At 37.8% G+C, this 24,495-nt stretch overlaps 1 protein-coding gene across 1 annotated transcript; it reads right to left on the bottom strand.

The window, feature by feature from the left end:
* Positions 1–823: 823 nt before the first annotated feature.
* nefma (neurofilament medium chain a) lies at positions 824–6,125 on the bottom strand. The gene is made up of 3 exons (XM_058757237.1): positions 4,378–6,125; positions 3,414–3,538; positions 824–3,008 (listed from the first exon to the last, which is right to left on the bottom strand). The coding sequence occupies exons 1-3, from the start codon at positions 5,404–5,406 to the stop codon at positions 1,640–1,642; spliced, it is 2,523 nt and encodes an 840-aa protein (XP_058613220.1). The 5' UTR covers positions 5,407–6,125; the 3' UTR covers positions 824–1,639.
* Between the last annotated feature and the right edge of the window lie 18,370 nt (positions 6,126–24,495).

Here is a 24,495-nt window from a genome sequence, read left to right as displayed (position 1 = left end):
TTTGATTAGACAGAAAAGACAAAAACACTTGGATTAATGCAGTTTTATCACTTTTATTTTTTAAATGATGTATCATATTTAAAGAAATGATGCCTCTGATGACTCTGATGCCTTGAACAGTCCATTATGAATGTTGCAGTGTTGTATATCTCTGATGGTGCACTCTCAGCCTGCAATGCAGCAACACATTCATTTAAATCTTCACATACAGCTGCAAGTATGGGCAGATGTTTCAAAGCTGATTGAACAAAACATTCAATAAAAATTATGTACATATAGATGTAAATCATTTTAGGCCGATCTTTAAGTTGCTGATCTTGTAAAGAACTAAGATGTGATGAATCTCAATAACGAGATTTTTAAATATATATTTAAATAAAATATATTACATAAAGAGTCAGCAATACTGTCACATTTTAGTCACCTGACCTGTCCAACAGTTAAAGGATGTGTCTTGTGAGGTGGCTGTTTTTTCTTCTTTAAAATGTATTTTACAAAAACCAATTTCCAGAAACTAAAAATTAGGCATATATATGACTCTTTCATCCATTGTTTTACATGATTTTTAAAAGATTTATAAAGTTTAAGATATTTAGAATCCTTAATGATCTTCTTCACTTTTGAACTTGATGATTGTCATTTTTAGCTTAAACTTAAAGACTTTTTTTACAAATAGGAAATCACTTGACTTAATTGCTGTACTTTAATATTGTTTTCATCACTTACAAAGTATCCAAATACATAAACCACACTCACAAATAAAAATCCATGCATACCAATAAACACCAAACACCTGAGGAAAAAGACAAGACAAGGTAAATAGTGTATTTTAATATGGTGTTTATTGAGCAAATGCTGCTGAGAAATTCATTCAGATGAACAAAGACATGGGACTGCAAACGGTAGCACCTCATTAACGGTAAGTAGTTGAATTCAAGTCAATCCTATGCATACAAGAATGTATGTGCGCATTGACGGGTTTATTTTCAAATGCACTCATCAGGTAAACATAACTGACAACGGTAAAAAGCATGTTTAAGGCTAAGAGTTTCTTAGTTGCTTTATGTACTGAGTGTATATGACCATGGGCTATTTTCACCATCGTCTTCATCCTTTTTTTTTTTTTTTAACATTTTTGGCTCAGTTGGTGTCCTCGCGATAATATTTATAAGGCTACTTTTGTCAGAACACATGTTTCTACATCCCTCGTTGCTCTAATTGAAAGTAAATGTCATTCCCCACCGCTCTGCGTGTATTTTATATTACTGTCATACATAGGGTGGTTATTTTTCTATCTCAAAAAACGAGGAGCGCACTCCCCCCTGAGCTGGCATGCAGATGCCACATTCAAGTGACCGCCCCCCTCCCCCAGGTATTGCAATTTGAACGAAAGTGAAAGTGAGTCCCCGGCGTCCCGGACCGCATATGCAGCAGAACCCATTTAAAGCTGTCACTCAACATGCATTTTTTAGCTTGCCGCGTCTTATGGCTTCTCTCTATGCTTGTTTTTGTTTCAGTGTGGTTAATGTAATACATCTGTTGAGCTTTATGATTTCTTCATTATGTTAGTTTTGTGTTGATTGCTTGATATGCTTCCTCTCCGGTTCCTCTTCGTTCGGTTATAGTTGGACGATATGGTCTAATCTGCTTCGGTGGCCTTCGCTACCTGCTTCTCCACGGTTTTGGAGACCACCTTCTCCTGGACGGTTTCCTCCACCTCCTCTCCTTTTTCGGTGACCGTAACAGTTTTTGTGACTTGTTTGACTCCACCTTCCCCTGTGGTGATGGTCTCCACCGTCTTGGTGATCACCACCCTCTGGCTTGTTTCATCTTTGGTTGGGCTCTCGTCCACTCCGTTGGAGATCACCTCCTTCTTATCGGACTCTTTCTTCTCGTCTTTCTTGCCCATGTCTCCGTTCACGGTCGCCTCTTTCTTTTTGTCTTCAGGCTCTTTTTCTGGTTCACTCTTTTTAGTGGCTTTCTCATCTGCTGGCTTTGGGGAATCTTCTTTAGTTTCTGCTTTTGGTGGCTCTGACTTTGGGGCCTCTTTCTTGGGTGGTTCTGCCTTAGGTTCTTCTTTCTTAGGACTCTCAGTCTTGGGTGCTTCCTTTTTTGGAGCCTCTGTCTTAGGTGTCTCCTGCTTCGGGCTTTCGCTCTTTGGACTCTCGCTTTTTGGACTCTCGCTCTTTGGAGATTCTGGTTTAGGCGTCTCCGTCTTGGTTTCTGTCACAGTTTCTTTTTCCTTCTCAGGTTTGGGCTCCTCTTTCTCCTCTTTTCCTTTTTTGTCTTCCTTTGCTGCTTCTGCTTCTACTTTCTTAGGCTGCTCCTTTGCTTCTGGTTCTTTTTCACCAGGTGATCCTTTGTCGCTACCTGCATCTGCTTCATCTTTCTCATCACCCTCTTCCTCTGCTTCTTCTTCTCCTCCGCTGGTCTGTTTCTCCTCTGCTTTCTCACTCTCAGGAGAGGCCTTTGCCTCGGGTGCTTTAGTTTCCTCTGCTTCCTCCTCTGCATCGTCCTCTTTCTTTTCCTCCTCACCCTCCTCTTCCTCCTCTCCCTTCTCTTCCTCTTCATCACCCTTTCCAGCTTCTTCTTCTTCTTCTTCTGCTTCTTCACCTCCCTCTTTCTCTCCCTCCTCTTCATCCTCAGCAGGTGCTCCGGAGGCTACTTTGGCTTGGCTAGAGGCAACCACCTCCTCCTCTGCTTCTCCTTCCTCCTCACCTTCACCTTCCTCTCCTTTCTCACCTTCCTCCTCACCACCTTCTTCATCCTTACCCTCCTCCTCTCCTTCTTCTTCTCCCTTGGCAGCGGACAACTCTTCTGCCATCTCAGCCAAAGCCTCATCCATCTCAGATTTCTCATCCTCCACCCTGGTCTCCTCGATGATCTCCTCTACGAACTTGTGTTGCACTTTAAGCTTTGGAGGCTCACTTTTGACCTTGGGGCCTTTGGTGACGGTCTGGCGATATGGGAAAGTGCTAAAGTGGCTCTCCTCTCCTTCAAGAAGTTTTCTACATAATGAGAAAAGGCATTGAATTGCGATTTAGGCTATTATAAATTGTATGTAAAGATTACTTGTTGTAGACATTTCTCTGAAATATGAATAGCTATATAATTTGCCAAAATACAGATAATTAAATGTTAAAAAACACTGTCACTTTTTTTTGCATAAAATAATATATATTCTAATTCTCGTATTTGCATTAATAAATATTTCAATAATAAAGTGTTAAATGATAATTGTTAATAAATATGAGATATAATATTTACATAATAATAAAATATTAAATATTAAGCAAAATATTAAATCTAATAATAATACATTTGCTTATTTTTAATAATAAATTATAATATTACTAACTAAACATAAAAGGTATTTACACCATACTCATATGCAAAATATTTCCTAATCTTACCTGTATGCAGCAATCTCTATATCTAGTGCCATTTTGACATTCAGGAGGTCCTGGTATTCACGAAGATGCCGTGCCATCTCCCATTTCGTGCTCTTGAGTTCATTCTCCAGCTGGTGGATGGTTTCCTAGTGCGTCAGACACAACATTGTGACAGTTTAGTCAAATAAATCTGTTGCTAAAGACAGAAAGAAACTGTCGTATTCTCATGATAATCATTTGAGTATATATATATATATATATATATATATATATATATATATATTTATGTATTCCTGGCATGCTTCAAGGAACTTTTTGTGTATATGATTCTTATTATCTCACAGCACCAGTTAAATTACAATTCACAATATCACTGTATGGCTTCAAGGGCAACCACTAGGTGCAGTCAGTCTATGTGTATGAGGTGATTCCAGGACACAGCCAATGAGCGAACCCTGCCTCTGCTCTGACTCAGCAAACAGCGGGGAGAGACTGCATTGTGGGTGTCTGCCTCTCCTTAACCCTTTCTAACACCATTCCACTGCACCTATGATGTAATGAAGCATCATATGCAAATCCTCTTGTGGATGACCAGTCAGTTTCTCTGCTTTCCATAGTGAGCTCAGAGGAAAAAGCATTACACAGCCATGCAGACTTAACTGTGACTTGATTTCATTATTGATGATAGCAGCAGCACATTTTAAAAGCCAAATTGATTTATGATGCACTACAGTACAACTGCCAGCAAGGCTGCAACCATTGTTCACCACAATATTCATAGTAGTGGTCTAGCAATATGAGTTTTCAGTGGCAATTGATGAACATTATTTTGATTATCAATCAAAACTATACAAAACCATACACATGCTATTGTTTTTCAACTTTAAAGCACGTTTAAAATGCACGATAAGTCTTGCATATCAAGCTCCCTTGTTGTTTAAATGGTAGCCTATACTTATTGTTTTTAGAGCATGCGTTTATGTACCTGAAGGCTGGCAAGGTCATTGTTGTGTCGGTCCTCTATGTCGTTCAGTTGCCTGTCCAGAGACTCTTTGGTTCCTCGAACAGACTCCAACTCGATGGTTTTGGACTGTAACTGACGGCGATAGTCTGAGATCTCGTCCCGTGCGGATCTGATGGCGCTTTTATTTTGCTCGGCGGCCTCCGTGAGTTTGGAGTAGCGGCACATGAACCAGTCTTCCACCTGCTGGAGGTTTTGCGTCGAGTGGCCCTCCAGCTGCGAGCGAATCTCCCGCAGCGCTTCGGTGATATCCGCCTTCTGGTAGTCCCTCTTCTCCACGGTGATCTGCGACGCTTGCACCTGCGCCAACAGATCGCTGATCTCCTCTTGGTGGTTGTTGCGGATAAACGCGATCTCATCCTGCAGGGACTGCACTTTCTTCTCCAGCTCGGCTTTGACAAGTGCTGAGTCACCCGTGTCCTTCTTCAGGGCACGGACTATCGCCTCCGTCTCTTCCCTGATGCGCGCTTCCTCGTCGAAGCGGTCCCTGAGGCGCTGGATGTCATCGTCGATGTGCTCGGTGTCCAGTTGGATCTGCGCCTTCTCGTGATGGATCTGCTCCAGCATGGAGCGCAACTCCTGCAGCTCTTGGTCGTAAAGTTCGCCCAGCTGAGACTGCGACACCTGCTTCTGCCGCAGTGCCTGGATCTCCGCCTCGATCTGCTTGTTCTGCTGCTCCAGAAAGTGCACCTTGTCGATGTAGCCGGCAAAGCGGTCGTTGAGTCCCTGGAGTTGCTCCTTCTCGTTGGAGCGCTTGTAGTCACCATTGAGGATCGCGGTTTGGGTGTAATCGAGGCTGTCGGTGGAGCTCAGAACTGTTGAGCCGTAAGCTCGCGCCACCGGGACGTTGAAGGTCCTCTTGTAGGAAGAAGAGCTCGGGCTTGCCCGTGACCAGGTCTGGGAGCGGAACCCGCTGGAGGGGCTCGAGTAGCTCGTCCTGGTGTCCATCACCCTCCGGTAGGGGCTTCCTATAGTGTCTATCGGATAACTCATCCGGACGGACGGGGTGTGAGCGTGCAGATGGACAGAAGAGTGAGGTAAAGTAGTGTATAGGTGCAGGGTATGTGGCTCTCTCAGCGCTGGATAGCAGCTCTACCTGCCTTTATATACTCCAGGCGCTGTTGCGAAAAAGCTCAGGCTTGTTTTGACTGGACCATTGATCCGACGATGTGGGAGGGTCCTGCTTGCTACACTTATCTTTATCAGTGTTTCAGCTTCCTGGTCACACTTAACTAGAGTTTGGGAGGCTAATCCAGTGTGCGATATATTATAAAAATAACTTTCAAAAACGTTTTCTGTTCTAAAATGTACTTTTAAAGACTTTTTAGACTGGACACTAAAAGGTTTGTGATGCATTTGTGGTGTTTAATCTAAGTGATACATAATCAGTAGGCCTACTTATGTTTTATCAGCCATCAAAATGTTTAAAAACTCAGTCAAAATGTACATCTACACTTTTATGTTTAACGAATGCTAACAACCTTTTCTGTTGATAAGCCCCAAAGCTCCATTATTCGCGCCATGGGTGGATGTGAAACGCTTAAAAGTACAATTTCTTACAAAATATAGTAATAGATATGTTGGTTTGGATAGAATTGCATTATGCTTATAGGACTACAGTTACAGTCGACGTGACATCATTGGTACTCTGGACAGAGTCTGAGCACGCAGCCCAATCACTGACTGAGCGTCTACAGTCAGCACCAAGGACAGCGGCTCGTATCAGACACATTCAAGGGCGTTAGCTGCACTGTAGTGTGCTAATCTTTCTATGTAACGACGCTATGTTCTTTTCAGAATTTGTCATTGTTGAATATATGAAATTAAATGATACTTAAAGTTAATTTTATTTCTTACAAGTAATAACTGAGCAGGCATCTGTTTTTCAATGTGCAACTTATTTATTTTAATAAATGTCTTGACTCAATTTAAAAGATGCCATGCTATTCCTGAAAGTTGTGCTAAAATGAGTAATATAGTAAGTTAACAAACAACTAAATCAAGCAGGAAAAAGCAATAATAAATTAAATATATTATTTAAGTTTTTTATTTGTTCACAGCATCTTTTTTTACAGTGTTATATTCATTTAAAATATATTTCAAATGCACAATGACATGCAATTATAATTATATATTGCCAACATTATGTCTTAAAACTGAAAATTATTCAAATAATTCAGCCATTATATATGTGTGTATATATATATATATATATATATATATATTTACATTATATTACTTTTATTGTATGATCTTTAAAGTATAGGAATACCAAGTATCTGTTGCACTGCTCTGGTCTGCTGCACAACATTATTTGATGTGTAATTCTAACTTTGGCTTTTTGCGCTGGTTGATGAATTAACTTTTCTATTAACCAGAATCCTGCCTTTTCAGAATAGACAAAATGTCATGTTGGACTGGGACATGTGAGATAGTGCTGACTGCCTCTAAAAGAACACCTGCTATGCATAGAAAGCACTCTACTTCTTACCTTTATTTGCTTTACATGGCCAGGCTTTGAATATACAGTATATGATAACCTAAAGGACATATGACAAATCTGCTTATATAATCTCCCTTTTTTTATGAAACCTGAGCAAAATCAGTATGATTGCTGTAGACAGGCTCAAAATATTCCAAAAATATCAAGAATGCACACTGCTTTTCAAAAATATTTTAAAGTTTTAGTATTACTGTTTTCTATCTGAGTATACATTTTAAGATGCTCATAAGTAAAAGTGATGAGATGGTAATTGATTGATCCAGAACTGCAGCTGCTGTAGATAATTCAACCATTTGAATCTGTGCAGTGAAAGTCATTTTGACCTTATACAGACATCTAGCATTAGCAACAGCTAATTTCCAGCATTTCCCATCGCTCAGCACAGAGTTTAATCATATCACCAAAAATTCAAAATGATTCATCGTAATGTTCCAAGCCAATCCTATTGAATCATAAGAGGACGATAAATTTGTCCCGCTGAGAGAACTAAAATGAGATATTTCCAATTAATTATAGGCCTTATTCTATTTGCTTTGTCATTGGGTTTGCGTCCGAGCATTAATGTGAAGCCAGATTTAGCCTGTGTGCAATCATTCAGAGCAGCAGCAGAAGAGCTCCTGAACTCAGTGACCTTATGTCTCTATCGTCCGGCCCCAAGTAAAGACCATCCCTTCAAAATGTGCAAATCATCCCTGAGGAGCAGGGCGCCTGTCGCTCAAGGTGCTTTTGTGGCCATGCAGAGCAGTGCGGTTTAAAATTCAATGCAGGCCACCAGTAATGCTGCAGAGCACGCCCTTACAGTACCAGCCTACTGTGATGCATTATTAGAGATCCAGCTATAATGTGACTACTTTACGGGCAGTGAACTCCGAATCAGTATGACAGTGAGAAGGCACGTACGCAAGGAGAGAAGCCTGTGATTTATTAATAAACAATGCTTGAGGGAGGCATGCGGTACATTAGTGGAGTGAGATGAGCAGAAATTTTAACGTAAGGCATCAAATGGGACCTTGTCGTGTGAAAATGTTTGGTGCAAAACCAAAAAATTTGGGTTGCAAGATAAGCTCTGGTGCAAATGCAGAGTAGTGGTGCAAGAAATAGAGTGGATGCTGATTTAAATCTCTTGAGGATACTGTTGTTAAATCAGCCTTGAAGGGATTCTTTTGCTCGGTTCCTTCCCCTGATGATACCGGATGACTCAGCAGTAATCTGTAGACAATGTGAGAAGTGCTTTATATCTGAAAGCATTTGAAAATACATTGATCTGCGTAATTCATGACTCATTCAAGGTCCCACCTAACATCAGCTGAACATTTTCCATTCCTTGCCCTCTCAATGTGTTTTTCTGCCTGCCATATTTTATTCATGAGAGTGTGAGAAAGGGTTAATGTGTGTGTTGGCACTGAAAGTGTGTGTAAGGGATAGAGAGACCCCTGCTGGTGTCTTTTTAGCTGTGATTTATGGCCGTATTCTTATCAGCCCCCTGAGGTGGTTAGCAGAACGAAGACGTTGGGAGTCAGCATATCGATATGGAAGCAGAGAGCAGCATCATATGAGCAGAGAGCCTTAACGATCTGTGTCATGGACAAAATACAATCCTCATTAGACACACCTTTAACATCATGTGTGTATACTCATGCAGTCAATGCACTTGAGAGTTGGTGAAACAAAAAAGTGCTTCAACATTATATTTGCATATATGCTGCAAGAGTAAAACTGCAGTAGATGTTATAAGGGTTGTGAGTAAAATGCTGTAAATCCATGAGCCTGATTATAGCATAATAAACACTTTACTTTTCAAAGAGTCAGTAAGATTTTTTTTATTATTATTTTTTAATGAAATTAAAACTTTTATTCAGCATTAAAGGTTGCATTAAATGGCTCAAAATAAAGACATGTATGACTGGTTTTGTGGTCCAGGGTCACATTTCTGATCATTAGAATGATTTCTGAAGGATCATGTTACACTGAAGACTGGAGTAATGGCTGCTGAAAATTCAGAATTGCCTTCACAGAAATAAATTACTTTTTAAAATATATTCAAATAGAAAACGTTTACTTTAAATTGTAACACTATTTCACAACATTACTGTTTTTACTGTATTTTGTTCAAATAAATGACGTTTTGGTGAGCATAAGAAAATTTTAGTGACCTAATCTTTCACTGGTCTGTGTGGGATCATGTCTCATAGGTATCTTTGATGAGAAAACTGGACTGATACTAGAGATTTAAAGAAACAGTTCACCAATAGGCAAATTGTTGATATATTGTTTTTTCTTTCTGTGGAATACAAAAAGATCATTTTCAAACATCCTTTCCATTTTTTTTCCATTTAAAGGAAATTTTTTGTAGGGTTTTTAATTTTTTTGAAATGCCAAGGACCCCCAAATATGATAATACTTATGCAAAGGCCCCCCCCCCCCCCTTTTTTTTTTTTTGTATAAAGACCCAAGATTGTCTAAAATATTGTTAAGAAAATATTTCATTTGACAACTTTCTTTTTTTAAATACTTTTTCTCTAAACATTTCCACTTCCCCTGATGAATTATGCATTATATAAGTCTTCTGAAGCCATATGATAGCTTTGTGTAATGCCACATATGTTTCTCTGCCCTGGTCCTGGTCTCCCTAATCAAACACTCCTGATTTAAAGGGATACTGTAGTTCACCCAAAAATGAAAATTCTGTCATTAATTATTCACCCTCATGTTGTTCCAAACCCGTAAGACCTTCGTTCATCTTTGGAACACAAATTAAGATATTTTTGATGAAATCCAAGAGCTTTCTGACCCTTCATAGACAGCAACACAACTATCATGTTCAAGACCCAGAATGGTAGTATAAGGACATTGTTAAAATAGTCCATGTGACATCAGTGGTTCAACCTTAAGTTCATGAAGCTACGACAATACGTCTTGTGCACAAAGAAAACAAAAATAACTACTTTATTCAACAATTCTTCTCTTCTAGGTCAGTCTCCGCCACCATTCACTAGAGTACCATGACGCATGCGGAGAATGACACAGAAGAGAAGATTTGTTGAATAAAGTTATTATTCTTGTTCTCTTTGCACACAAAAAGTATTCTCTTCATAACATTACGATTGAACCACTGATGTCACATGGACTATTTTAACAATGTCCTTATACTACCATTCTGGGTCTTGAACATGATAGTTGTGTTGCTGTCTATGTAGGGTCAGAAAGCTCTTGGATTTCATCAAAAATATCTTAATTTGTGTTCCTAAGATGAATGAAGGTCTTACGGCTTTGGAACAACTTGAGGGTGAGTAATTAATGACAGAATTTATCCCTTTAACTCATCAGCTAAGTAGCAGAAACTCCTATATCAGATAAAGAAGACATCCAAATAACGACAAAAATAAGGAGTTACATTTCAGTCTGCTCCTTACATAAAACTATTATATAGCTTCAGAAGACTTGTAGTATAAGGCTGAATTGCTCTTCAGAAGACCAAGTCCAGGATACTTTTATAGTACTTTTTTTCATTTGTTGAGTGCGATCACTGTCATTGTATGGGGAAAATAGAGATCCTTCAAGATTCTCCATTTTTGTGGTTCATTCTTGTGAAACCAGTGCATTTTTTCAGGCTTCTTTGATGAATATAAAGTAAAAATGAATACAGAGTTTTCATTTTTAGGTGAACTATACCTTTAAAAAGAGCAGACAAAGGTGGCAAGATTCTGACAGTCATTATTATCACCCCGTCCTGGAACATCAGCTCAATGTTCTCTCCTCACTCACTCACTCGCTCTCTCTTGCACTTGGGTGTCACAAAGCCAAACAGATTTGTTAGATCTGAATGCTTGCTCAAACTTCCCAAGAGAGGGCTTTTTATTGAACTAAAATGATGACAGGAGAAGCTGTGTGTTCATTTAGCACACCCCCAGGAGCGTGAACTACTGGTTGCACAGCTATTCCTCACAGCTATTGAACACACTCCCTGACCCCATGCCTGCAAAGGATGAGTAGCACAAATTATATTTTAAAGCAAATACCAAGGCAGAGGAGTAGAGGTTAGGTTGTGGCTATATTTTAGGGTTGCCAGATCTCACATAGGGGGGAAAAAACATTAGCCTGTAGGCTGAGTCACATCTCCCTCACGGGAATCATCAGGTTGGAGGATGTGATGATGTCATATAGAGAGAGGGAGGGTGTGTGTGTGCGGGGGGGTGCATATGGATAGAAAAGGGAGGGGTTGCCCAGTATACGCAGTTTATCTGCAATGCATCAGCAGCTTCCTCTTGCCTTTTCCTTCTTCCCTTCCTCTTTTTCTGATGATCATTCTTCAGCTACTGCTAATGGAATATATGCCTGTATCACAATTAATATTTTCCTAGAAATTGGGCGTATTTCTATTACATCTGCAGAGTTTAGCATTTTATTTGTGTCCTAAAGTTAGCTTGATCTGTGGGTGGACCCCTCCGTCATGTGACCTATCTAACCAATCCAAACTCGAGTCCTTCATCAGGTGAGAGCGTTCGAGGAGTGTCATCGCATCACTGATGACTGTGTCGACAAATTGTCCCTCTCAAGGGACAGGAAAGGAGACCGCTTACCCTTCATAGATTAGATTAGCCAACAAAAGATGACTTTCAGCAGAAAAGGAAGGGGATGCATGCATGCGTGCACACAAATGCACTTGTATGGACTCTTGCTGTCATATCCCTGATATATGCAACTGTCTAAATGATGCTGTAACTAAGTTGCTTTTGATTGCACCTCTCTAAATAGTTGTCTCCACATGACTGCAGTTTCAGTGGCTAAACACATGCACTGATCAGTCATCGTGTCATAAGACTGTGGAAGGCTTGCTTTACTTTTTGATGAAATGACTTTATCCAGCAGACTAAAACAAATGATAGCAATAAAGCATTGATAAATGGGAGAGAGAAAGTCTGCGACATAAAAAAGTCTCTGTGCTCTGAGACGTCTAGCTTTATAATCACGTTCTGTCACACGTGCTGCTCTTGGGCCCATTGTGTGTTGTGTAGTTATTCCTACTTGGATTCCTACTGTGAGCCAATTCTTTTGGGTATTTATTATGCAGAACTAGTCCTTACTTCTCTGTACTATAAATATAGATCTGAAAGATGGATTTGTTGCATCATTTGCTTTGTAGTTTTGCTTGAAAGTCTCTCCTTTCTCTTTTGCAAATTCATTTTAATATTATTACTATTTTCAAATCAACTTAAAAAAAAAATTTTCTGGAAAGATGTCTCTTCAAGGCATCATTTATTTGATCAAAAATAGAAAAATAGTAATATTGTGAAATCCTATTAAATTAAAAAACAACTGTTTTTCATTATTCCAGTCTTCTGTGTCACATGATCCTTCAGAAATTATTTGAAATACATGATATGATATATAATATGCTGATTTGCTGCTGAAGAAACATTTTTATTTATTATCAGTGTTAAAAACAGTTGCTGTTTGGTATTTTTGTGGAACCAGTGCATTTTTTCAGGGTTCTAAAACACAGCATTTATTTAAAATAGAAATTTTTCTAACAATGTAAATGTCTTTCAATAAATGTAATACATCATTGCTGAATAAAGTATTGCTTTCCTTCAAAAAGAATAACTTACTGACCCCAAACTTTGGATAGTGTGTCTATTAATTATTATTTTTTTAAATCAGTTGAGCAATTATAAATAAAATAAGCAAAACATTTACACTGCATTGGAGGCAGAAACTGCATCTGGCATATATGCCGCAAAAAAAGTTAACAACAAAGGGATCAAGGTTTGAACTGCAACTATTCTGTAAAATTCTGAAAAAGAGCCGAACATGTTCATTTCTGATGTTTCAGTATAGGCCTACTATTCACTGTAACTGTAATATGAGGCCATGTTTTTATTTATTTTGCATCAAATATCCCATGAAATAGTGCAACTTGAGAAGGTCCACAGATAGCAGGTGCTTCACCTGCTTGTCAGAGCTGCTGTCCCCGCCAGGATCAAGTTCAGTACATTTGTCACATAGTCAACGACAAATACTGTCCTAGAACTCGCCCACACCCACAGTCACCTACATACCAAAATGCCTGTACAACTAATAAGATTAATAATTAATTACACTAAGAAGATGGGTAAACTATTGTATAATTAATTTGTTCAACTCTTTAAGAAACCACAAAGCAAGGCATAATAAAATAAGAAGGGTAGGGATCATAAATCTTTCACTCTCTTGTTTTAAACAGCTGGAGGTCCAATGATTCCACAGACTGTAAGCAGATTTAAATATATGTGAGTCTAAAGCAAACAATCATCTATGCAATAAAACATAGGATAATCGATTCCTTACACCAAATGCATATAAATTATTCTTCATACCACAATCATTTACGATGTTTGTAGTTAGATGCTGGGTGATCCCTGAAGACAATTGTTCTCCAATTCAATTATAAAATAATCAATCCACAGCATAAGTCTGAGAACAAATATTCTATATTTTGCATTCTGAATATATGCACAATGATAATTTTGAGTTTCAGAAGCAAACTAACTTGGCACAGAAAACCTAGTTTTGCCATTTATATTGAAATATAAACAGAACACATTATGACAAAGCTAGGATTTAACTTAAATAAGATGCTACAGTATGGTTCAAATATAACCATGAACCTGATTCAATTCTGTTGGCATAATTACATTTCTTGATACTTCTACAGTAGAGATTGTTTCAAAGCAGCTTCACAGTAATAAACAAGAAAATAACAGAGTTAATATTGCCAAATGAATCAATTAGTATAAAGGAGCTCTACAGAAAGCAATAGTGTCATTATTCAGCTCGGTTTAGTTCATTCAGTTCATTTCAGATTTAAACAGTGGGAGACTGTGAACAAATATTGACCGTTTTGGTGAATAGAATCAAAAGATGTGAGCCACTAGGCCCGAATCAGAATGTGTTTGGAAATCAAGCAGTCCTGTGGAGTTGTTGTCCAAAAACTTTTTGCAACCACCGTATGCTATGTTTTATTGCATTGCATTTATTGTTCACCCCATGTGCTATGCAGTTTTATGATGTCCTGGATTGTATTGAGCTGTGTTGCACTTTCTGTATGTATTATATTGTGCTGTGCTGTACCATCCTGTGCTTAACTCTGCTGTGCTGGCCTGTCTTGTAATTGTTAAAGATGTGGCCTCATTGTCTCATGCATTCTCAGACACTGTGACCGTACCCTTTCAAAAGGCACAGCTTTGTGCCTTATTTATTCTTAAAAGTTACCCAAAGTATACATATTAGTAACTAAATGGTACATATATTAGTACCTTTTACATCTCCTGTACGTCTGTATATTTTTAGGCTCTTGTACAGGCTCCCTGCCTGCCAGCAGCTTCTAACAGCACGTAACAGAACAGACAGTTTCCCCCACTTTCATCTCAGTAATTTGTTTTTGTCTTAGCCAGAGCCAATTAGATAATGAATGTTTACACAGACAAGCTCAACATGCCAGGAGTTTCTGAAATGCACTTGGACTGTATTCTTCAACTGCCTCTGCAGGATCCCAACCTATTTTGTCTGCCTCTATTACATAAAAATGATGTCAGAATTCAAAACATGCTCATATCCGTGTACAAAATATCATTTTGCAGTATTTCCTAAGGAGTAGGAGGTATATGTGTGAATTAGATCACTGCAGATACAGCTGAGGGTGGAGACATTGAATTTTCCATAGGGTGATGCCACTGGACAGGTACTGTATATTTACATTCTCTGTCTCCTTCCTGCAGGCGCAGTATCTGATATTTAATCAAAAGCTGTAATGCAATGCTGTCTCACCTCGCGGAATGAGGGAGATTTATGGATGTGATTAGTTTTATGGCAGTGAGGGGCAGCCAGCCTGTCTCACTGCAGCCCTGAGTCACACCCAGAAACCCCAGCCGGCCCACAGTAACATGCAGCTTTAAAGAACAAATAGAATCAGAGAAACATAATATGATTTAATGTAATGTGAGTCACGCTGCAACAGTGAACCACAGATCAACTTGACAATAACTATTGATATAGTTATAAATTTAGGGGGTTCAAATATGGAAAATTACACATTTATAAAATTGTGGCTCTGACATTTTATTACTTCATCAGTCGTTTTTCACAAAATGTAGAGTAGCCTTTTATATATAGTAGTGCTGTCAAATGATTAATCGCATCCAAAATAAAGTTTTTGTTTACATAATATATGTATGTGTACTGTATATAAATATATATATATATATATATATATATATATATATATATATTTATATACAGTACACATACATATATTATGTAAACAAAACTTTATTTTGGATATATAATATATAAATACACACACAGGCATGTGTATGTTTGAGAAAAATATGTTATGTTTATATATTAAATATATTTATATATAATATAAAGATATGAACATAAATATATACATGTAAATATTGTCAAAATATATACTGTATGTGTGTGTCTTTATATATACATAATAAATACTGTATACACAGTACACACACATATATTATGTACACAAAAACTTTCATTTTGGATGTGATTAATCATTGCCCAGCATTAGTTTATACAATTTATAGTTTATGGGAAGATTGTTATAAATTCACTTAAATTAAAATTTGTGTTTTAAAAAGCCTATTAAATGTTAAAAATAATGGCTTTCAATTATACTGTAATGTTGAATGGCTAAAATTGAGGGGGAAATGCATATATAAGTAGAAGTGTTGGTACCAATGATAGCTTTCTTTAATAATAGAAGCACATATTTCAAATGTACCATCTTGTTTCTACATTCATTTGGAGATTCAATGTAAATTTATGACAATATAAGTATATATGCGATAAATCACCATTAATTACAGAAAAAATGTTTAATCGGTTGACAGCATTAATATATACAAATTTTTTATTATTGTTAAGTGTTGTATTGGTGTTCCAAATAAACATGTTTTGTAAAGTGTGCATTGGGACCCCGTGAATCGGAGCCCAGCTAAAGTTTCTGCTGCTGTTGGCTCCGGACTGGGCCGGTCTGGGCTGGGGGAAATGTGCTGCGTCCGCAGGCCCACTAGCTGATATCCGATGTGAGATGAAGGTGTAATTGATAATGGTGCAGCCTCTTTTCTGCACTGCAGAGCTGCTTTACTTCCTGTGTGTTCATCTGAGCGTGTGTTTGTGAGATTTTGTTTTGGTGGTGCTCTGCTACATTCAGCTACAGATAATGCTGCCCTCTGTTGGGCAGCGAGAACACAGGGGCACTATAGTGCTGACTTGCAGACTTGAAAAATTCTGCTGAGACAGCTGCATAAGTGGAGAGCATACTGGCTTCATCTCTAAAATTGTTTCTCAATACATAGCTGCATATTTCTCATAAGAGCCATAGCTATAGAGCTGTCCGTGGGCTATGAGATAATTTGAGGTGACCTTGGGAAAATGCATGCTGTGTAAGAATGGACAGAGGGAAGAATATTGCTTAGTGGAAAACATGTGAGAAACTAAGAGGACATGGGAAGGAGAGGGGGCAAAAGTAAAAGAGAGAATTAAAAAAAAGTTATTGATGAACTGATTAAGCATTGTTTGTTGTTCCATCGCCTCCATACTCAATATGGAGGTAAAGCCTTTCTTCTTTTGAAGAAATGATCCCTGTATAAATCCCTCATTCAATAATATGGTATAACTAATAATTTAGGCCCTACTAATAATTTTTCAATAACAACAACAAATAACCTTATTTTTGATTGTGTAAATATTTTTATTTAAACATTATGTCACGGTGTTGTTGCAGGGAGAATGCAGGAGTCGAGGAGTAAACTTATAGTCTTTAATAAATGAAAACACAGGGGATAATCCAACATGAAAGCTTGAACATTAATGAAAGAAACACAGAGTTGACCAGACAACGGAGAATTACAAAACAGTTGCAGGGGATTAATCAAATGAAACTAAACAAGGACAGGAAGGTGACCAAAAAGGAAACAGAAAGAACTCAGGGCAAAACAAGACCAAAAATGTGGTATTACTACTCCCTCCCTGAAGGCGTGTCCCGCGCCATAACAATACCACCGGTGAGGGGGGCTGGGCACCCTGGAGGCTGGTGCAGAACAGGGACACGGGGGAGGCCTCCAGGGTGGATCAGGGGACTCGGGAGGCCATGGTGGAGCAGGGAGCTTTAGGGAGCCATGGCGTTATAGACCATCCGGGGAGCCATGGCGGATCAGGGAACCCAGGAGGCCATGGCAGATCTGTCTCCGAGGCAGCAGCCCCAGCCTCTACAACCGGAGCCCTACCCCCCCCACCCCAAAAAAAAAACACTTGGGGAAATCCCGGCTCTAGAGGCCCTCCATGGGCCAGGCATAGGAGCAGGAGCCCTCCCTGGGCTGGATTCGGGGGCTGGAGCTCTCTCTGGACTTAACTGGGGGATCTGAAGCTCTAACATGACTCTGGTCAGGGGCTAGAGCCTGCACTGGAGCGAACTCCGGGGCTGGAGCCGACATTGGACAAACAGCTGAAATGTGACGTGACTCTGGAACGGCCGGCAGACTTAAATAAGCAGCGGCCGGTGGGCTTGAGCGAGCACCTTCCATGCCACGGGGAAAAACCAGGAAAACAAAAATGAGGAGAAGAGGTGCCGCTTACTGTCTTAGTCTGGTCATCTGTCACGGTGGTTTTGCTGTGAGAACACAGGAGTTGAGGAGTAAACTTAAATAGTCTTTAATAAATGAAAACACGGGGGATAATCCAAGATAAATGCTTGAACATAAACGAAAGAAACACAGGCAACGTAACGAGTTGACCAGACAAAGGAGAATTGAACAGGCAGCAACTAATATACACAGGATAATTACAAAACTCAGGTGCAGGGGATTAATCAATGAAACTAAACAAGGACAGGAAGGTGACCAAATAAGGAAACACAGAAAGAACTCAGGGCAAAACAAGACCAAAAACGTAGTTATCCTCCAATGCTATGCTAATTGTTGTTTATTTATGCAGTTCTCAATAATAAATAAAAAAATTAATTAAATATTTTCTGACATAATAGTGTTTATCTGAGACATAATAATAATAATAATGTTATTTAATAATTTAGGTTTTTCATTCTATCATCATGACAAAAATATGTTATGAAGGCACATAATGAACAGAATGATCAGAAGAACATCTTGAGTTTCATTTGAAGAATATATGACCGGCTGTACAAAGAGTTCACATAAACAATGTCACATTTACTTAGTTTAGTGATATACCTGTAGACATATAGTGCACAATATTTAATATTTCTTATGTCTTTTACACAGTATTGTTCAATTGTTAAAAATCATAAAGCATATCCCCAGGTTTTAATTAGATACAGAATCCCAGATTTTCAATGTGCTCTCAGGCTTTTGGACCCTGCAGTCTGACTGCTTTGACCATCCTTTACATTGCATCACCAAAGAAATGCGTTAGAGTTCTGAAACATAAGGATATAAATAGGAGGAGCTTTTTCAAATGTGAAAACTTTTTTGCTTTCTTCCCACATAGTTTGCCTGCTGTTTAATTCACCCTGCATCGCTTTGAGATCAAAGACACGACAGTATCATAGGCCATAGAGCACTTCTCTCTCCTCTCTGGGGAGATGAGCTTTGTGCTCCTCCTCTGAATGCTGTGGCATGAAGAACTGTGCGTGCCTCTGTTAGTCATGGCGCATTTGGCTGAACCTCATGAGATCGGCCCAAGTCCTTGATGAAAAGCCCTTTGCGAATGTCCCCAAGCAGCTCCTGCGGTATGATGAATGCAGGCATCTAGTCTGGTCTCTGCAGATTCCTCTCATTAAATATTTAAAACTCTAAACGCAGCTATTAGTAATCGAGATACACAAAGCTTCCTGATTCCTTACCAAACCCCTGTGCTGGTAAAATCCCAGCAGTATTGCAGAAACTTTCAGAATTTCATGCCACATATTGCAGAGTTTGAACACATAGTTAAAATAAAAATCACATTTCCGTTGGGAGTTATGCTTGAATCGTATTTAATCGTGTTCATTGCTAGGTGGAACTGCTCCTTGAGATTTGACTCCGCCTACATCCTTTGATCATGCAATATCTTCATGTTGAGTAGTAAGACAATATAATCTTTCTTAAAAAAAAAAAATGTTATTATGAAAGAAACTTTAATCTCTTTAGCATATTGTTAACTTTTTATCTTGTATGCAAAATTATTCATTCACAGTTTGTCTTTTTTGTGTCTTCCACTTTTTCTTGTTAAAGCTGCAGTCCGTAACTTTTTTTTTTATTTGAGCAAGTACATAACCAGCCAGTGTTCAAAACTATTGCCTTACTTTTGCCCGATTCACAACTGTTATCTTATAATAATGTTTTCTAATTTGAGTGGTATGGGTAGGTTTTCGCGGGAAATTCGAGCATGGCACTGCGTCATTACATCACGTCTGTAAACATAAAGAAGTTGTCCCGGCTACTAGGCTACCGCATGTGAGGATCCTGCAGGGGAAGATCGTTTATAGCCTGTTCTCACAGCAGCTGGAATAATTAAATGCATAATTTTGATTGCGGATTGTAATCCAGAAATTATTATGTATTTATACACATGTGAATGAAATTAAATTATATTCCAGTTTTAAATGTGCTTCTGATTACAGATAGCCTGGGATTACACAAGATAAAGAAAACCAGTTCGAAGGGAGCATAGTTTGCTTTTTGGGTTAAACATTTTTTCTTAATATGAAATTCAAATGGCATGACAATTAGAGATTAGACTGTACAGAGAAATTGAAATCTACACGCTAATACACACTATACTAATTGTTACGCAATGCTGATGTTGTTAACATTAATAATTTGAGAATACAGTATAACAATAATAATAATGTGCACGGTTTGATGTGATATGAGCTATCCAATCTAGTAACCAATCACCATAGGTAGCGCGATTTATGGTAGGCCTAATGCTTTTTTCCTCAGTTGGTCAGAACAAACGTGACTGACTTGTAACTTACTTGTTCAGATGACAATGTCCGGTGAAAATTCTTATTTGGGTCATATATTCCAAGACGTAGACTAATCTGTGATTCCTAAGTACAGTAAATATCCACACCGTTGCGGCGAATGACTGCCACACATTGACCTCAAAACATTCCGCTAAGTAACTGCAATTCCAGGTTTTCAAACATAGATGGCGACAAAGAGGCAAAATTTACGGACTACAGCTTTCAATTTAACTCTAATTTCGTCCCTCAAACTTATAAACAACAAAAAGTACATTTTCGATTCTTTATGAAATCTTATTTAAAGATATAATTTAACCTTGATATTGTGCTTTTGCATACAGTGTATGTAAGTCCATATGTCTATGTTTTTTTGTTTTTTTTTGTTATTGTAAATGTTTCTTGTTAGAGATACGACTGTGATTTCCCTGATCATGTATGTATTTATATGTTCTGCAAAACAAAACATAACAAAACAAAAATCAGTATAGTCTTCGTTTCTAGGTAAAATATCCCATAATAATAACAATAATAATAATAATTTAGCCTTAGACCTAATTTTTAATTCTGGTTGAGTATAAACTGTTCATTTATTTAAATATATTTGTATTATTGGTAACACTTTATTTCGATAGTCCACTTTAGACATTCTACTAACAGTAAGTAACTTTGCAACTACACGTCAAATAGCAGTCATTAGAGTATTAGTAGACTGTCAGCTTAATATCTTCTAACACTTTATTTTGATGGGACCACAACTTACAACATACTGACTATGAGAAACTTTGCAAGTATATGTCAGCTTCTTCTACTAACCCTAAACCTACCCTACTGAGAGTTAGTAGACATGTAGTTGCAAATTAATGAGAAGTAGTTGACATGTAGTTACAAAGTTACTTATAGTTAGTAGAATGTCTAAAGTGGACAATCGAAATAAAGTGTAACCGTATTATTTAATATATATTATTTAATATATAAATATATTTATAATATATTATCCTCCAGTGCCAGTGGCAGTAGTTGTTTATTCATGCATTATGCCATGGTCTGTCTGAATACTCGATTCTGATTGGCTGGCAGTAAATCAAAAAATAACAAATATTTTCAGTCATCATAGTGTTCATCTGAGACAGTTCCTCATTGTAATGAATGTTTCTTAAAAGCTTTATACAAGCTTTTGCATATAATTTTGTAATTGATTCTTCAATACCATGTTAATTTTTATTTATGCAATTTGCAATAATAAATATATTTATTTTTGTAATAATTATATTGTTCTTCCGAGACGGTTCCCTATTATAAACCTTTTTCTGATTAATTATAAACGACATTCATTCACTTTTTTCAATATTTGTCATGTATTTTTTTCTCCATGCCACGCTTATTCTAATTATTCATATAAATTCAATCATTTTGCTATTGCTTTATTTATTTATTTTTATATTTTACTTTTATTTCATTTATTACATGCATCAGTCCCGTATTGCACTGTATGTAAATGGTTAACTGATACCATGAAGTTGAAAGAGGTCACTGAAAATCATCAATAAGCAATTAAATGCTCATTAACTGTTGACTTAAAGATGTCAGTTGCAGTATTTTTCTCAGCAGTACTGAAGTGTTAATACAACCTCTTCTCTCTCTCTCGCACTCTCTCTCTCTCACTCCCTCTAGCATTTAATCCTTCCCGTTTTATCTCCTCTTTTACATTCAGTCGTTCCACTGGGCCTCATTTATTCACCATCTAGCATTGCTCCCTCTCCTCAAATTCACAGCCAACGCCCAGCTTCTGCAGTACTGCAGTCTCTCCTTTTCCAAAAGTCTCACCCCTCCTCTTGATCACTCTCTAGTTATCTGCAGTGAGGAGGAGGGAGAGGAGGAGAGATGCCGTGAGGAAGAACACACCTCACGACTCACGCTGCTGCTGCAACACACCCAAGAATCACACCGACAGTCTGGCAGTTCATCACAATTCATTCCACCGACAGTCACTTGCATGACTGTCCTCCCTCAGGCCTCTCATTAATCAGAGCTCTCTAACCCACCGCCCTCTCACAGGAGAAACAGCATCAAGACCTTGGTTCTTCAAGCTAGGATGGGATATATATAAAAAAGAAAAACTCTTGGGAGGTTCTCTGTAAGCTGACCCATCGCATTGCAACAGTTTTGCCTGATCTAAGCCTCACTAACTTGCATAAAATATTAAGCAAGGCTAAACTGCCTTTTGCTGCATAGAAAGAATGAATGCCTTGATTTCTTTGATTTATTTAAGCATAAACTTATGAAATTTTAAATCAGACTGAATTGCATCTTGCTGCAAATTATTTATAATATATGATTTATTTATATAATATAAAAAGATATAATCTAATCTAGATAAAATATGATCTAATCTAAATTATTATATATGTATTATATTATATTAGGCTATATTTACATTTTTCACATATAGGACCAATTGTTTTAGTATCAATGATACACTATTATAGTATTTATTCATAATTTGAATTCCTTTTTTATTTTTATATTTTCAGTTTTCATTTTAATTTTAGTTTAGGTAATTTTGTATTATTATTCATTTAATTTACTTCTTAACATTTCTATTTATTTTTTATTATAGCTTTTTTAGCTCGGTTTTAGTAATTGTACTAAATTTACTTTTAGTAATTAAACAAAGTTATTTTATGTATTATTCTACATATAGATAATACTTTTAGTGAACAATAACAGCATTCTCTTTTTTACACACATATCCAAATATGTGACTGTATTCTGGAAATATTTCACTATACTCTTAAAAATAAAGGTGCTTCACGATGCCATTGAAGAATCTTTTTGTCTAAATGGTTCCATAAAGAACCTTTAACATCTGAAGAACCTTTCTGTTTCACAAAAGGTTCTTTTGGTGAAAGAAGGTTCTTCAGATTATAAAAGGGTAAGAAAGAGATGGTTCTTTGTGGAACCAAAAATGGTTCTTCTATGGCGTCGCTGTGAAGAATCTTCTAAGCACCTTTATTTTTAGGAGTGTATAGTATCCAAATCCTGCTGAGCGATTGCAGGTAAATTGCTAAAGTAGGACTTATTTGATTGCATTTATTTTGTGAATTTGCTGACTTTATTAACTTGATGTAATATATCTGACTTTTTTCATATCGCAGTTTGACAGGTGGACAAGGAGTTCTAGAAAACGCCATATGATCAGTCCAACCTGGGATGCCCTGAACTGGAGAGTAACTGAGGACCTCTTTCAGATTGGGCCTAAATTCAATCAGCAAAATAACGAGCCATCAATGCAATGGAAAATCGCTCAAGATATTTCTGGAGATGTGATTAGAATAGATTGTGCAATTCTTAGAAACTCCTACCTGACAAAGACAAATGTATTAGATTAAGGTTTCTCTGGAAATATACCGAGGTTTCCAATTTAAGAACAGGAACATGTCAGAAAAATGCTTGAGCGAGTAGGACAAGGTACCATGAGGATATGACCGAGCAGAAACTAATGCAGTGTCAACAACATTCAGATGTCCAATAAGTAGCAAAATGCTATATTTATAGTAGAGAAAAATCAGATATTCGATGAGCTCAGCATATAAAGGCTTAATAACAGAGGTCTACAGGTTTATTGGATCAATATATAGTTGTTGCGCTGAACAAGGCCGTGCAAGGCTAACAAATCTGCTGTAATGTAATGCTGGGCACACGTCGACCAGTCGCAGCACTAACATCATCCTGAAGTTGTTTCTCAAGGGGCGTCGTAATTTAACCTGCATGTGAGCTTCAGCAGATTTCCGAGCAGGATACAAGAGAATCGGTTCGATACTGCGGAGTGGGAGGCTCCAAACTCTCTGGATATGTTACCTCTGTGCAGGTAAGAGTCAGCAAAAACACAAGCATCTTAATGGGAACAACATGAAATTCTACAACGTCTACCTGTGCCAGTTCACATCCACCGTCTCTCAGTCCAAGAACAAAAGCACTGCATTAAGGAGAAACAAAGGAAGTAAAGATGGATGGCTTACTGATGCAGCAGCAGTATTCATTTCAGCAGCTTTTTACACGCTGAGGGAAAAAAGTGAGCTGGCATTATTCCTCTTGACAGGAAATGTGGTTGCAATATTGAGTTTTTGACTCTGGCTACAAGTCTCATAAAGGTTTTCTGAGTTCTTGCCCAGTGTTTTGTGCCAAATTAATGCTTTGACTGATGCCATGGGGTTTCTGCTGCATAGTCTAATTGTCCAAGCTATTACTTATGACAATAGGCAGTTTCATCATGATACAAATTTCTGTCCTTATTTGTACAGTTACAGACAGCATCTGTGGGCCTGTATCTCACTTAGAAGTGTTTTGTTTCTCATAATGGATTGCTGAATTCATTATCAATACAGTACATTATAGCCTATCTTTGACCACATCAGCAATACTAGACACAAGCACATACTATACAACATAAAAGTAAAAGGCACCATAACACAATCAAAATTTGGAATATCAGAAAATCTGAGTGTCATTTTTAAGCCTTCATAAACTGAGACTGAGCCAGAAGTTTTACAGTCCATTCGGGTTCCACTATTTGTAATTTTGTCCTGTGCTG

The sequence above is a fragment of the Onychostoma macrolepis genome, chromosome 21 (genome assembly GCF_012432095.1).
Source record: "Onychostoma macrolepis isolate SWU-2019 chromosome 21, ASM1243209v1, whole genome shotgun sequence".
NCBI lineage: Eukaryota > Metazoa > Chordata > Actinopteri > Cypriniformes > Cyprinidae > Onychostoma > Onychostoma macrolepis.
This window is presented reverse-complemented; position numbering and strand designations above follow the sequence as displayed.

Coding starts and splice junctions, on each gene's coding strand:
- nefma (XM_058757237.1), bottom strand. CDS start 5,406: ATGAGTTATCCGATAGACACTATAGGAAGCCCCTACCGGAGGGTGATG. Junction 3,539..4,377: donor ATGACCTTGCCAGCCTTCAG/GTACATAAACGC, acceptor CTGACGCACTAG/GAAACCATCCACCAGCTGGA. Junction 3,009..3,413: donor ATAGAGATTGCTGCATACAG/GTAAGATTAGGA, acceptor CTCATTATGTAG/AAAACTTCTTGAAGGAGAGG.